At 38.9% G+C, this 16609-nt stretch overlaps 1 protein-coding gene across 9 annotated transcripts in view; it reads right to left on the bottom strand.

Moving 5' to 3' along the window:
• Nucleotides 1–270: 270 nt before the first annotated feature.
• enah (ENAH actin regulator) overlaps nt 271–16609 on the bottom strand; it is a 123054-nt gene continuing 106715 nt past the window's right edge. For 7 of the 9 annotated variants that reach the window (XM_032585114.1, XM_032585112.1, XM_032585110.1 and 4 more), the window contains 9 exons: nt 15792–16099; nt 14841–14974; nt 14329–14377; nt 13700–13751; nt 12224–12290; nt 10760–10807; nt 7632–7716; nt 5863–5920; nt 271–4022 (listed from right to left, as the gene is read on the bottom strand). In XM_032585114.1, the coding sequence (XP_032441005.1) occupies nt 3985–4022; nt 5863–5920; nt 7632–7716; nt 10760–10807; nt 12224–12290; nt 13700–13751; nt 14329–14377; nt 14841–14974; nt 15792–16099 (839 nt within the window). In that variant the 3' untranslated portion in view covers nt 271–3984. The remainder of the gene's footprint in view (nt 4023–5862; nt 5921–7631; nt 7717–10759; nt 10808–12223; nt 12291–13699; nt 13752–14328; nt 14378–14840; nt 14975–15791; nt 16100–16609) is intronic. The other 2 variants (XM_032585119.1, XM_032585111.1) reach the window with 1 other exon arrangement.

Genomic DNA, 16609 nt, shown 5'->3' with positions numbered 1-16609 from the left:
CTAAAAGGAAATGTGGAAGCGTATGTAAAAACTAAACATAATGACCACCTTTGGGTGGTTTACAGAAAGAAGATATTGTGATATTTCCAACATGGTGAAGGCTACAGATCAGTATCACGTCCCCACAGACTGCCTGGCTGTGGGGACTATCTACACAACAGTCACCAAGGTCTCACCTTGGAGGAAAAATGTTTTGTCTTTTTTTTTTATTATTTACTATCCAAAGCTTTCCTCTGGAAAAAAAGTTTACATTTTTCATTCTCACCCAAATTAACAAACCATTCTTTATCTTTTATTGCAACTTTTATTTTATTTGCTCAAACAAAACAGCATGTTAGCAAGTAAGAAAAGACTGATTAACACGAGTAACAGTATGGTACAATGCAGATGAGAAAAGAATCCAACTATCTGCAATCAGGGTCGTGTCGCATCTTTACTTTTCTTGAGTTTGGTTCAAAAAAAGCAAAGATGCTGAACCAAAAACAGTCTTTGACATTTCGAGACGCCTATCCATCTGCGCTTCCAAACAGAAATTTAGGTTAATATAAGAAATTACATCAGACTGAAGATCGTTTCTTAACTCTTACCGGTCTCATGTTGACATTTGATTGTACTTCTGAACTGTAAGAGAAACATTTAACAAGTGTTTAAATAGATCATATTTAGGTTAAAATAATCCTGCTGCAAAGATGTTTCATTGGTGGGAAACGGTACCGAAGCCGACTGAGCGCTCCCTTTAAATGAGTCAGAACATAAAGATAAATGAAAAAGACTACGACAGCCTCTACATATTATTACTATTAAATCTTTCACATATTAAATGCAACTTCGGAACAAGGCACAAACCACATTGCTTTACAAAGAGATTCTATCCCCCATCAAAGCATTTCACCTGACACCCAAAACACCTTTTGCTTTTAGGTCTCTAGACAGAATGATACAAAAATAAGAAAGGCGACTTTTGTTGGGAGTGATAATGTTCAGCAGGAGGCTACTGGCTTAAATCCTTTGGTGAGAGAGCCATGCCGCTGGCAGCAGAGGCCCTAAATGACTGCTTTCTGGGGATGCTGGATTGCTTCGTCAGTTCTGTCATAAAGTGCAATCATTTTTGAGTAAACGTGCAGCTCAGGAGGCCTGGAGGCTGGCTGCGTTAATCAGAAAAAGACGGATGTGAAGATGAGTTTGGATTATTAACATATAGAGCCAGAGCATGCCTACTAGAAAAAATATATACAGTTAAATTAAAAGATGGCGTCTGTCCAAGCAAAAGTGACACCAGAACCTTTCTTGTTTTGATCCGAGAGATGACTGAGTGTGATGTCTACTAGTTTGTAGCAAAGCTATGACATCAAAGCCCTTTATCATAGTTGTGTCAAATGAGATCCAGCAGGGGTTTCCACAGCTACAGGAACACACTCATCGACAAATAATTTGTGCATAAAGCATAAGAAGTCGAGCATGGGTGGTTTTTCATTACCTAACTTCTAACAGAGCTAGCTGAACTCTTACAACTACAGTAAAGTTGATCCAAAAATCAGCTGGTGACCCAAGTAGGTCGATTTTCAGCTCGATGAGTCCAGATCAGCGACCGAACAATAGGAAAATCAGAAATCCAATATTTTTCTAGTCAGTGAACGCAGCATACCTAACCACTCTGATGTTTTGGTAAAATAACTCTTTGCAGGGATAAAAGCTAACTCGTTTAAGTATTAGCGAGGTATTTAATATAAAGTCAGAGATGTAAAAAGCTATTTGAACGTGTCTGCGCTACTGAGTCCAAGACTTTCATTAGATAACAGGAAGGCTGTGAGCAGAAAAAGTGCTCTGCTCTATCATTTTAAGTTTCATAAAACCTGCTGCATTTGGAGATGTTGGCAGCTTTTACAATCCTCAAGCTAAATATCTAGAATATTCACATGGATAATTATTTTTATTTCACATTATAAAGACACTGTAGTTCAAAGTTCAAACTGTGTACTCCTTTTGTTTTTCACAATGGCAATTAAATCCTGCCTTATGGTGCCTGCTCACTGCACACTGACAGCTGTTTTATTTCCTCATATAATCCAAATTGTAAAGGTTCATGACTTCATTTGCAGCTCTTAAGACCCCAGTGTGCATTTTTACAGAGATATTTAACTATATTTCCCAGTCTCTTTGAGATGGATTAGATTTCTTTGCTCTTTGGTGTATAGTCTTTCACAGAAAAAAAACACTATTTCAATTCAGGTATCATTATGATGGAATAAAAAAAAGTCTAATTTTAGGTCAAAAATTTCCCTAGAGAAGCAGCTGTGATTGGCTGTATGGCAGTCCTCTGGTTCCACTGCACTGGTGAAACTCTCCCTCTTTAGGATCTCATTCACACAAAATGGGAATACTGAGCAGTAACTTGGACTTTAAATGGTTTGTCTGGCCTGTAATCTCCATAATCTGTAATCTACAGCTTCAACGTTTGGACACCAGCCTCTAAGCTTGTAACGCGTCCCTCTCAAGTTGATTGTACTTTGAGCGTTTAACAAAACAAACAGTGATGTACGGAACCGAAGGGTGAGAGAAAAAGGAGGATAAAGGAATAGGAAATGCAGGTCTCATTGGATGATTTTAACAGCAGCAGAAAAATAAAGGCAGGAAATAAGAGAAACAAAATGGCACATTGTGTCCTTGCATGCTCACCCTCTGGAGAACGTCTTTAAAGTGTTATGCTATTGATGTGGGGGGGCGGAGCGGCTAAAGATTTTCTTGGATTTGGTAGAAAAAAACCCAAAAGCAATTCCAGAAGTCTGTTTTACAGTGCTGCTCTGAGTTTTCCACGACGGATGCTTCAAACCCGCGGCGGCGCTGGGATGGTGAGCGTGGGCCTTGGAGCTAATGCTACACTTATTGCTTGTAAGAAAACTTGAGACAGTTAATGCAGTTTCGTGGCAGACTTGTGATCCTCATTGTATAGTGTCAAACAAAAATAGAAAAAGAAAAAACCCTACATGCTTCCAACGCCAACAGAGCACCCAAGTATGACGAACGGAGAGAAGGGTGACAGCATGAACCCAATAAATCCTGGAGCAGCGCTACAACGGGGGGTGCCGCCTACCATCTCATCCATCCGTCGCTGAATGTTACAGAGAAATAAATGAGCGGAAAACTGGAGACAGAATACAACAAATCAGGTTAGGAGTTCACCGATAGACAGACATGAGTGCGTCCCATTAAAAGACTGGATTATTGAGCTACTAGATATGGCCGTACTGTAGATCTAACCAAAACAGACGCGTTTGATAAGATACTTTCTCTCTAAATATCTCTCTCTTTGTTTTGTACATATTCAGGTTAAAATAGCATTTGAAGGAAGACGAGCTTTACAGTGTCCTGCAGAGGTGGACTACAGATGAGACTGGCAGTCCCTCATACACGCTCACACACATCCCCACACACACACACGCGCGCGCGCTACTGCAATGGCATTATGGGAAAAAGTTTTAGAGTTCTAGTTCCAGACTTCTTCCTGTCTCTGAGCTCTCTCTCAGGAAAACATCAGATAGGAAATTCCAGGAGTTCAGACTCTGAGCATCAGCGGGTACTACAGCATCTGTGAGGAGTTCAGTGTTGTGTTTAGGTACCGTTGTTACTGTGGGACGAAAATAAAAATAAAAAAGAGAAAGCATGTTTGCATAAAGACAAGTCACTTCTCTGGCAGACTGTGCCCTGTCCTCCAGGAGGCGATGTGGGGGAGGATGGGGGCCAGAGGGGACAGCAGAAACATGAGGTTAACTGAGTGGATTCTTCCCACTTCTGACACCGCTCTGCTGCAAATTCTGTCCGTTCTGTGGGATTATACGATTGTTGTCATTGTCACCGTCTCCATTACTACTACTACTACTTCTTTCTTTCTTTGCTCTGCTGTTAAATTGTCTCATCTGAATTGGACTGTGGTTGGCTTTCTGGTCACATGGGTGTGGATGTTGAGGGAAAGGGAGCGTGGATCCTCTACGCAGTGCTGGATTTGCCCAGCTCCTCCCTGATTGCTGCAGAAAAACACACACAAAAAAGAGAAAATCGACTCATGGATGTCATATTTTAATGGGATTTTTTTTAGGTTCAATCTGAACATGTATGGGTAAATTATGTGAATGACTTGCAAAGCCTTTGAGGAGCTCCATAGTATTTTTTGATTCCAAAAATCTGTAGTTTCTACCAAACAATCAAAGTGTTTTTCATTCTTTATAATGAGTGTAAAGTGAAAGAGGCACTACTGTTGCATATGTGCTTATATTCCTCACCTGGATGGAGAGAATAAAGACTAGCCATTAAATTTGATTATGTTCAAAGTAAACCACAAAGTTAACAATTAAAAGCAGCATGAAGATGCGTTTACAGGCCAAATAATTGTTTAATTTACTCAAAAATAGAGAGCAAACATTCCGGCATTATTGCTTGTCATTTCAGCAAAGTCATCAGTTTCTTAAAGACTGAAGCTGTATGTGTGCAGGATGGAAGTGTTGAACTGCCAGAGCTCAGATATAAATTCAGGAGCAGTACTTTGTTTATTACGAGATGCAAAACTTGTTAAAACAAGAAAACTGACAAGATTTAACGAGATTTTTACAAATTCCTTATAAAGATATTTATATCTCAATAAAACCAAAATATGTCTACTTTAAAATGAGAAACCGTAAAACAGCAAAACCACTTGGGATTTTTAGATGTTGACTTGAAGAAACAGGAAGGAGAGTGATAGTGAGTCAATTTATGCATTTTTAACAAGTTATCTGTCAGAAGAGCATATTTTTATATCTCTTATCAAATTAGTACTCTGCATTGGTAATTACCTGTTCTTACTCAACTTAGAACAACTATTATGGTAAAAAAGAAAAAAAAACCTGAATGAGAACATTGGGAAATCATACTACTAGTTTTTATTTAACCTTTATTTAACCAGGTGGGTTATTAACAAATACTTGTTTACTATAACAACTACAATTTATTGAAATATAAAAATATGCAGTCTGGAAAAAATGAAGAGCCCGCTGCACTGAGCCCCACTGAAAACCTCCTGGTTCCTCCACCAAATATTGATTTCTGAAATCTTCCTGAGTTCAAACATTGGTGTTGTTGTTTCTAAATGAATATCAACTTGTTTTATTTGCATCATTTGAGGTCTGAAAGCACAGCAGCCCTTTTGTTATTTTGAGCATTCCTCATTTTCTGCAAATAAATAAATAAAACATTTTTGCTTGAAATTTCAGAGGCATGTCAGTAGTTAATAGAATAAAAGAATAATGTTCAATTTACCCAAAAAAAAATCCCTATAAAAAGTGAAGTCAGAGAAACTGATCATTTTAATTAGTCTCTTCATTTTTTTCCCAGAGCTGTAAATAAAAGACATTGACATACAGTAACAGGGTTTGTGCTTTTCTGAAATGCTTTTAAAATGCTTCTGATCTGTTTATTTGTGTGTGAATGTGTGTGACTGTATGGAAGAGGTTTTAATGTACGTTACTTGAAGTCGACACAACTAGAAAAGTGCATAAAACAACAACAAAAAATCAGTTCTTTCCATGCAGCTCAGTCAGAATGAGTGTCTGCAGATTTAAGCTTTCTACAGGACAATAAGTGCTGCACCCTGACTGATCTGTCACAAACCCTCGACATTAATCCTATTTTCAGTTTTATAGTGATGAGACAACATAGTACACTAACACTGATGTCAACATATGACTGTTTCTGAAATGAGGGCACTTACGTTATTTCACTTCCTGTCTCCAACAGGTGTTTAAAAAAAGAATACTTATGAACATATGAGGCAGGAAGAACAGAAGAAAGTGACAATCTGAAAACCTGCTATCAGATTCTGGTGATAGTTACCATCAATAAGCTCTTCTTTTAGTTTTGACAGCTCCTTTCTCATCTCATCGAGAATGTCCTACAAAAAAAAAAGACATAAAAAAAGTAACATTTTCTTAAAATACTGAAATGTTTGCAGAGTTCACATGTTACAGAGCAGTCTGAATGTTTTGAGCAGCTCCTGTTTCCAGTCCCATGGTGCTAGAGGTCAGAGGTTGTAGTTAGGTCCTGCTCCCTGATAACAGGAAGCTAATCCCTGCACTGAGAATCCTGATCAGATTAGGCCCAAAGACTAACTTATTAACACCAACACATAAGCAGGTGTTAGAGAACGTATGGGGCGACTCAGCAGCTCACTGAAGGACGAACTGACCACGAGCAACGAGTGTGGCAGGGCACTGAGCTGAGTGTCACTCTGCCAGGCTCACTCTGGTGACAGATAGGCAGGACTCTTATCTAACAGACTCCTTCAGAGAGGGAGGAGCTGCCCCTCCCACCCACCACAACACTAACTCCATGACAACAAGTCCAACTTCATAGAACTGCTTCATTAGCAATTACAAAATGCAAACCAAACCAAGGAGAGTAAAAACGTTTGTGATGGATAGTTTAAAATGAGCAGTATTATGTGTTTTCCAGCTACATAGTGCCATGATAAAGCACAATCAATAATCCCAGTTGTTATAAATATACTATATATGTCAAATATCATTTAAAAGAAATTTTACTTTGCAATTTAACTTGAAATTGAGCCTCTGTCTCTTTAAAAAACTCCTGCTCTTTCTGAAACTCCGCCTTCAGGACGTCATCACAACATGGCTCCTCTATTAATCCTTTAACAACTGTTTTACCAGCAATGCACTGAGAATTAGCTCCTATAATGAGTTCAGTCCCACCAGGTGTTTGCTAATTGCTGCTGGCTAGTCTGATGGAGCCAAGTGGAAACTGAAGCTCTGAGGAGGAGCCTCCTCCTCGAAGGCGGGGCTAGGGCCAACAAGATGTTTTGCACAGCTGAATGTTTGCCATGGTGATTACAGGATTTCTCAAATAAACAAAGCAACATTCCAGGTATGTTTTTAATGAGAAAACTACATACAATTATGTAAAGCTCAAAAAAGTCAATTTTACCACAATACTGCCCCTTTAAAGGGAGAGTCTGCATGTTTTTAAGTGAAGTTCTCTGACATCACAGGGAGTTTGTAGTGAAGACTTTGAAGAAGCTAGTCACAGTGATCCTCTGCTAAACTCAGATGTTAGCTAATTAAACCTACCAAAACTGAAAATGTTTGTATCTGTGGCTCACAAAGCTGCATTAATGAATTTAGAAAGTAACCTGTACCTGAGAAGAATACATATAGATTTATAGTAAAAGTATAAGCAAAGATTCATGGTAAAAACACAGCTCAAGCAGTCAGACAGTGATAGATATGATCACTGGTAAAATGATCTGTTAATCAGATCTGAAAGCACCAACATGAATTCAGCTGAAATCCAAGTAAAACATTAAAAGAAATCAACAAGTACAATAATTAAGACATAAAAATTCATTTGAACGTTTAACTGAATTTAGAAACTGATGCTAATGCATTCACACTTCACTTTTAAATAAACCAAATGTTCCCTTTAAGATAGTGAATTACTTTGTGACATTTCCGTCAGCCTATATGTTTAGAAATTTTACCAAAACAACAATATATGTTTCACGTCATACACATTGAATTAGAGAAACAAAAACTCTGATTTGGTCAAGCCTTCTAAACATTTTAAGGCTTTTTAAAATGGTTTCTTACCTGTTTCAACCTGTCATAATCAACAGATTCTGTTGGCACACCATTGGCACTTAAGGATGCAGTTGGTGTCGGGGTGGATTTGGGTCTGTGAAACAACAAAAGCCCATGAAGCTTAGAGTAAAGATCAATGTAGGACCAATAGGAAGACAACATGACTTCTGTGCCGCTGCTTTTCATGTACTGAAAACATGTCTGTGTAACAAATGAGGGTTTCACAATCAGTAGATTTGACAAGTAAACAGCAAAAGAAAAAGAAAAAAAAAAGCCAATCCTGCTTTGGGTGTGGCCTATTATTCTTGATGACATCACAAGATTGGAGCCGATCAGCTGGCATTAGCATAAAGTTATGGATGAAAAGCGACTTGTGATTGCTTAAAACCTGCCCTGTCCCTCTTCACAGACCACTTCATGTGTCTGACTGTAGCCAGCTGGTCCTGGAATCCCTGGAATGTTCTCATTTAAGGCTCAAACGTTTTGCTGCAGCCGTACCAAATACAAGTAAACACCTCCGAAGTAGGAATTTGATTAAAAACAGGTGGATACCAAAGGATGTCCAAAGACTAGTGACCTTATGGTTTTATGTGATGTCACCAGAAACATGCTAACGATAATGCTTTTAAAACCCCCCCAGTAAAATAGAAAAACTAACATGTTCTACAGATGGCAAACTACATCTAAACTGAGTCTCAATGTGTATCTACAAAAACTTGTAGCTTTAAAAACAGTAATGTTTCCTTTGAAATGACTGAGTAGATAATCTGTGTATTGGGAAAAACTTGCAACCATGAGAGAAGCATCAAAACCAACAGTTGTGTTTCAGCATATGGAAACACGACCATTTATCATTTAAAAAAGGAAAGATGCTGAAGAATTCACCCAATTATTGCAATGGAATTACCAGAGAAAGCCTGCTTGAAGCATGCACACACACACACACACACGCCCACGCACACAGGGACAGGGTAGACATGCATAAAAGCACACACTGAATTTAAACCCCGATGCCATCAGCCTGTCATAAACTTAGACATTCAAAGCTATTTTAGCAACTTTAAATGAAATTTCATGTCAGTAAAGAAACGGTGGTCCGTTATTTTCCTCCTCATAATGCCTGTGTGGTTTAAATGTGACCCTTCCTGAAAGCATGTGGATCAGGAGATGTAGTTTAATCTAATTCAATCAGAATACCTTCAACATACTTCATGTTGTAGCTTTAAATCTACAAGTTTTTCCAATTTGGGTGGATGGTGAAATCTTAGTTGATTTAGAGTTGAGCCATACTACTTGAGTGAACAGTGATCAATTAGATGACTGGGATGTTTTATCAGCTAATTCTGCATAAACGTCTCCACAGCGTTCTCTCTGACCTGTCTGCTGTGTTCTCTGGCAACCCTGCGAGGCTTTCACAGAGCAGCTGCATTTATACCGACAATGACTGAAACCCAGATGGATTCGGCTAATTAGGCCTCAGTTCACACAGCAGGTAAATGTGACCCAAATCAGACTTTTTTTGCCCATCTGCAACCCAAATCCCACATTTTCTTTCTTTTTAAAATGTTTTATTGGCTCTTGTGGCCTTTATTTCATAGTGAATTGACAGAAAAGTGGTTAATTAGAGTAATATGGCCCTCCACATGTGGGTTGTGCTGACCCCTGGGCCACCACAGCATGTGCCCCCACATACTGCATTTTCTTGGCAGTCTGAATGGCTCAATTGTGATCTTTTCACTTTAAAAAAAAAATCTGATTCATGTCACTTCTGTATCTGGTACTAAATCGGATACATATCCGATTGTTGCATTTTATCCGACTTTTAGGCATGCGTCATAATTCTGCACCAAAACATAAAAAAATTCTTCTTTAACTATAGCTAGTCTGTAAAGTAAAAACTCTTCCTGAAGAGTGTCCACCTAAAGTTATCGAAAAGGTCTTTTCCATAATTGACCTGCAAATATCTTTATCAGTGTGTAATCTGTTAAAACTGTCCATAAAGGTGTAATTGGCGGCTTTTACATCTGATTGGTGATTTTTTTGTGACTTTAACTTTGTAGTACTTTGTGTTTTCAGAATGTGAAAAAAGTGTTTTAAGAAATGAAAAAGGTAAAATGTTGTATCTGTACTTTCAATTGGTCTATATGGGATCAGTCAGTACCTTAGCAACCAGAACACTTACTGAATAAAATATGTTTCTCCCCCCTCACAAATTACTGGCTAAAGATTAAATTTGTTCAGTTGAGGACAGAAAAAGCAAACAGGACGTCGGTAATTAAGCCGATCCTGTGCCGGCTCTCTGCGCTCTCAGAGAACAGCCAATCGGCTCAAAGAGAGGAAGTGTGACAGGAGGGAGACGTGAAAGAAAAGGAAATGAGCTGAGCGGCGGCTCATTAAGAACCTGGAAACACAGAAACAATGTTCGTCCTTCTTATGGGTGAAGGTGAGAGCCAAACACACGCAGAGCTCCATAACTTACAACTTCAACACCAAGAAGAAATACTGTCAAGTATGTGAGAAAGTTTGCAGACTTCCAGTCATTTTATGAAAAGAAATTGGCTGCACATTTTGTTTTAGCATTCTGCTCTCAATAGTTTCATTTTAAAGAAGTCAAGCAGGAATCCAGACCACCCATCTGGTGTCCCCTCTCGTACGTACCCTCACACACTCAGCCTTATCTGTGAACGCCGGCAGTATTTGCTCTGGCTCTACAAAGATAATAGTAAGCCAAGTCTACGCTGCACTGGGCGGACACGCTTTAATGATAGGGAGTTAGAACAGTGTGTGACGCACACATATAGAGTTCCCTGTCTTGGAACTAAAAAGGTTTGGATGGAAACAGGCTCAACAGCATGTAAACACAATGTCCAGATGATGTTTGAATTACATCATTAGGAAAAGCCACACAAAGCTGACCCCCCTGACCCATGCAGGCTGGAAGATTAAAAAAAAAAAAAAAAGACACACACAGACACAGTTTCTCCCAGACATTCTCCCAGGCACCAAGCTGCTCTTCATTGTAAAGAAAAAAAAATAAAATGATCACGTCCATCACAGCAAACTTGGATTAAAAGAAAGAGTTTGACTGGAAGAAAAGATTTGGTAAAACTCCTCAGAGGCGTGAGTCGTCTCTCTACCTGTAGGAGGAATCTGCTGCCATGGGATTTCTCCACGGAGACTCTCGTCTGTGTGAGCAGCAGAGACACACACTTTACTTCTTATAGCTCAGGATCCCAGCCTGATGAGGCTTCTTCAATAGACCCACTAGAGCTTAGGTTTGTTACACCTGCAAACTCCTGTTAGGCTGCTCTAAACTAACCATATGATAAGGCAGCGATTTTCTGATTAGTTTTGAGCTGAACAAATACCTGGTTCTCATTAAGACATGAAATCAGTCAAATATAAACTTGGATAAGCAGCAATCTCACCTTTCACTTCAATCACTGTTTAACAAAAACGTTTAGAACCATCTTCTAAAAGATTATTTGAAAGACATCCACTTTATGACCTTTCACATTGTTTGGGGAATATTGTCCCACAGTCTTTAGTTAGTTTTGTTTGGGTAACATGACAGAATTTTGGACTTTTTAGTATTACAATGCATTGATTATCATCTTGTCTTGGTGTAGATCTGTTGCTATATTTGGAATCATTGTTCTGTTGATGTTTCAGTTATAAGTTCTGATCAAACAACGCTTAAAGCTGCAGTATGGAGCGTCTATAAAACATATGCTTTTCACATATTTATTAAAACTGTCACTATGTGTGACAGTTTAATATGAGACAGATAATCTGTGAAAAGGTCAGTCTCCTCTCCCCTGAGCTATTACTGCTGTCTGAATTAAAGCACATCTTCCTGTTCGAAACAACCAATCAGAGCCTTCTAAAAACTACAAACAGTTTTTTTTCTTTTTTACAACATCAGTCTACTCTTTAGGAATCCTAATCTGCCAGTTTTATTATGACCCATCTTGTCTCTTCGCTTTAGTTTTCTTTGTGATGGCTATTGTCTAGTATGATAACAGAGTGTCACAATGGAAATGATTTTTTTTTCTTTGAAAAAAATTCTTTGTTTATTATAGTAATGTCTCTGAGCCAATGTTAAGATTTTTGTCTTGAATCCCCAGGTTAGAATAGAATAGAATAGAATAGAAGTACTTTATTCATCCCAGCAGGGAAATTACTTCGCAGTTACAGCATAGAGACAAGACACAATAACAACTACCACTGAGTAGTAGATGAAGAAACAACGTTGTCGTCAGAGAAACGTTCTGCCTTACTTTTCATTCTCACTCACACACTTCTGAGGTTGTCACAACATAACAGTGTGTGATGAACACCTACTGTGGACAAAGAGGCAACGCAAGCTTTAGTGATGTTAGGCAGCACGGAACGGCCCAGGAAGTGCATCATGCTAAAGCTAGCTGATGCTAAAAGCTTTCTTAAGTTCAAGTGATTGAAAACTTTCTACATTTTTGCTAAGGTTTTCAAAGCGTCTGAGTCAGGTAGTGAAATAAAATGCACTTTAAACTGAATCGTGTATAAAAGAAGACGTAGTGAGATGATCAGAGGCTCTACTGAGGAGAGGGCTGGGACTGTACCTTCCAATCACTGGAGATTTGCTACCATTCATGGTGTTTGTTCGCTCCCATGGCTTCCTGGGCATGTCTGGACAGCAAGAAAAACACACAAAATAATAGAAACCAAGCTTCTCTTACTGATTTTCAGCTTACTGTCATTAAAACATATCAAACCATTATATAAGGAGGATGCTGGAGACAGACTGAGAAATCAGATGGTGGCTCAAAGGGGACAATTGTAGACCAACTCATCAGAAACTGAGAAATGTCATCTTTTTCTAATCAGTCAATGCATTATACATTGTTGCATTGTTTGTGCAACACTACCAAGCTGCACAAACAAAAACAATCTTCGTGCTGTATGCTGCTACTGAGTGAAGAAGATTTAAAGTTAGTCATAGAAAGTACAGAGATGTGAAAAGCTATTTAGACATTAAATGTTTTTATACGTCATGTAAATGTGTGCTTGCGTGTGCATGTGTGTTTATTCAGGCTGTCAGAGAGCAACATTTTCTGTTGTATCCTTTGGAGCTTTCAGCTTGTGTCTGCATAAAACATGCTGCTTTAGAAAATACTGACCTTTTGAAAATCTCAACGCTAAGGTAAGAATTTAGAATTCTCCAGGTTGTACATAGAGAAGAGTACCAATTCAATTCAAAGACACTTTATTGATCCCAAAGGAAATTTAAAAGTAAAAAATATTTAAAAAATGATGAGAATGCAGTCATAATAAAAGAAAAGCCATAATAATAAGAGAATAGCGTAATAATATTACCAGAATAAAGCAGTAATTTTATGATAATTATTTAATTATTAAAAATAATAAAACATTCAAATGAGGAATGCTGAAACATCTCGTAAGTTATTCTTTGTTATCGGTTTTAGAAAACCATAATCTTTTAACACATCAGAATAAAATGATCAGCAGCAGGACTTTGAAACGGTTGTGCAAGCGACTATCTAGTTCAAAGAAACAACCACATGGACCCGACCAGCTGGTCATGTCAGATTTCTATAACTATATCCAAGCTTTGTTCTCATTACAACAACTTTTTCTGTAATTTTAAAGCTGTCTTCTTGTGATATTGCATATTTATTCTGCAAACATTATGACCCTATTCTTGCAATGTGAGATTATATTTAAAAAATCTATTTCTTTGGCCCTAATTTGTCGTGGAAGAGAGAACTGTTTAGTTGATGCTAAAATATCACAGCATCCAATGAAGGATGCTGAAGCCTGTCTAAAAGTCTGAAGCGACTATTATTTAGCATTGGAGCAAAATCTGATCCTAATATGAATAATTAATGATTGCTATCAGCAGACAAATATGCAAATATGTACATATGAAAAACTCAAAGCTTGACAAACAACTGAAATGACAAGACTGATCAGTGGAAATCCCTCAGAAGAAAGTACTAAGGTCAATTCTAACTTTGATTATCTGGACCTGCAGCTGAGCTGAAGCCCTGGGTGACCAGTCCTCCTCTGACTCTTACCTGGTGTGCTACAGGCTGAGACTTTGGGGGTTGTGTTGATCTCACCCTCCTCCTGATGGGCAGAAAAAAAAATCTAAGAAATTTCATATTTAAACAAGATTTGTCATTTGATGTTTCATTAAGAACCTCATGAAGTTCAAAAATCTTCAATAAAAGAGATACAGGAATTTCAAATATGTTTGGGAAATTGAATGTCAGTAGGAATAATAAAGCAGTTTAAATAATAAAGGAAACATTGTTTTTAGAATACCTGTTGAGTTGTAAATATTTCACCCAGAGAATGGTTTGTGATTATCTATAGCTAAGGCATGCATTCATGTTTTCAAAATCTGTGAAAGATGATGCAGGTAGTCTGCTCTATGAGGAAAAAGGAAACTAATAAAGTTTTACAGTCATCACTGAATTTTAAATATTTGGGCAGATTTTGGACATCAGTTTGCTGTTCACATTCATCAAACAGATGAAGCACTGAGTGACTGAGAGGTAATTCAGACAAGAATGGAAAGAATGTGGAGCTTGGCCTCACTGAGGAAACCACGGCTTACAGAGGAGCTTTTGTGCGACTCAGATGTGAGAAAAAAAAAACTGATTTGTGATAACATATCAAAAAATTATTACGTCCAACTTACTGATCTCTGGTCAGGTTCAGGTGAGGAGCCCTTCTCTGCAATTCTTCTCCTGCAGGACATAAATCCCAGAGATGTTAGCCATAAATAATGTTAAAACAGTGATAACTGTTTAAATCAGCCATTCTCTCTAGGACTCCACCAGCATTTTACAATAATAGTAATAAAAAATACATCTAAGTTAAGGCTGCACTATTTATCACCATCACAATAACTGATGGCTAATATTCTAAGTGTTATAAACTTGCATTTTACAAGCTAATGTCATAAGTAGCCAGTTATATTGAGTCTAATGGCAGCATGGCAACACAAAGACGTTCAAAATGATAATGATCAGAGTGAAGGAAAAAAGGGAAGAAGAAAGTAGACAAATATCACAATATTTACCATAATTACCGCCTGTGTGAGGATTTTTAATATGGTGCAGCCCTGATGTTCTAAAGAGTGCTGCCATATTAAGTTAGATCTGGTTATTGGAACTAGGAGCTTCAAGCAGACTGAATTCAGCAATCTACCTCCTGGCCAGTAAGGCGCTCATCTCCTCCATAAGCCCTCCTCCTCCTGGCAGAGGCCCATTGCCTCTGGCCTCAGTTTTGGCCCCGGCGGCCCCTGACAGGGCAGCTGCCAGAGCCGCCCCTGCATCGTCACTCTGTGGGATGGGGGCGGAGAAATAATAATAATAATAATAAAGAAAGCTTATTGGTGATTTAACATTTCAGGACAAGATGTGTCTTTACAAATTTATGGTTGATTTGTGTGTTTTGTCATGTTGCACATAAGCAGCCATGGAGTGTTTGGCAGGTGCTGTCAATGTTCTGAGCCTGAGATGAGGATGGGCTGGGACAGATGGTGGCCGTGTGTGTGTGGGGGCGGGCCTGTGAGTGTGTATGTGTGTGTGTATGAGAGAGAGAGACCATGCATGAATACTGTGTGAACACTTAAATGGGTAGTGATCAGGTGAGATTCAACATTAGGTTCCAAAGATAACAGCTACATTTCCATTACTAATATTCACAAAACCTTGTCTATATTCCGCTAATGTAAAAAAAAAAAAAAACAAAACAAAAAAACACACAATTTTGTAATAGTGGAGTTTCCATTAAATAAGATTTGATCAAAATCACACAAGAATAAGTTTGTTCACGTGGAAAGTCATCAAAAAACATAACTCCTCCTCCCACTTCCTGTTGTCTTCGTCGTCTTTTCCACTAGTGAAAACATCCGGCTGTTGATCACATGACTCATGTGGCAGGAAAAAAACATGTTTCCATTGCAGTTTTGCAAATTATGGTTGTGAAAAACCCCCTCACCTTATCCTAATGCAAAATCTTATTGAAAAACTAAATTTTTTTAATCAAAATGCTAAGCAAATTTATTTTCAGAATTCCAATTTGCGGCATTATATGATGAACGGAGATGCAGCTAGTGGAGATGCAGCTATCAGGAGGTTCTAGTCGGCTGCTCACCCTTGGCACTTTGCGCAGCTTGGCTCCAGCGAGGGCAGCAGCCAGGCCCGAAAGGGGGCGGTCCTCCGTGGGAGAGAAGAGTCCCGCAGGAAAGGGCGGAGCCGGGGGCGGCGGCGGGGCCCCTGGTGGAGGAGGTGGTGTCCCGCCTGGGGTCAGGGTGGGAGGGAGAGGAGGAGGCGGCGGTGGAGGAGGAGGGTGGCCAGCCGGGGTGGTGGGGGTGGCGGGTGCCGAGGTCACAGTGGAGCCGGGTGGCAGGGGCGGAGGTGGGGGAGGGGTGGGGGTGGTCAGTACCGGGGTCTGAGCCACATCTGCTAGACGGAGGGGATGATGGATGGGGGGAGGGGTGGAGGCAGGAGACAGAAAGAAAGAAAATGAGTTTCAAGCTGTTGTAATTATAGACAGAGTAACGCCGTACCGTTGACTTCAGTAGATCATCTGATTTCACAACTTTAAAGACCAAATTTAATCAAATTTACATTTGATCCAAACGGCGTTTCAGTGTTACACAATCTAAACCATCACCATTCAATAAAGAGTTGTTTCCATTAAAACGCCTACATCTCAGTGGATTGTGTGTTTAGTTACAATGGAGGACAGACAGTCAACCGAAAAATATATTCACCTTCATAATCACTGAAGTTTCTAGGAGTAATTCATAAATCTATAAGTTGTTCCTTTTTCATTTAATCAGCCTTGAATTTCATGATTCATTTTCATGTTCAAAATTGAGAAATATGGGAAAGTTAAAGAACAATGAGCACAAGGCAGTGAACAATGCAGAAAGTTGAGAATAGTGAGGGTGTTCCACACAGAGCCCT

The sequence above is a fragment of the Xiphophorus hellerii genome, chromosome 15, assembly GCF_003331165.1.
Source record: "Xiphophorus hellerii strain 12219 chromosome 15, Xiphophorus_hellerii-4.1, whole genome shotgun sequence".
NCBI classification, from domain to species: Eukaryota; Metazoa; Chordata; class Actinopteri; order Cyprinodontiformes; family Poeciliidae; genus Xiphophorus; species Xiphophorus hellerii.
The sequence above is the reverse complement of the archived record's forward strand: the minus strand, read 5'-3'. Positions and strand labels throughout refer to the sequence as shown.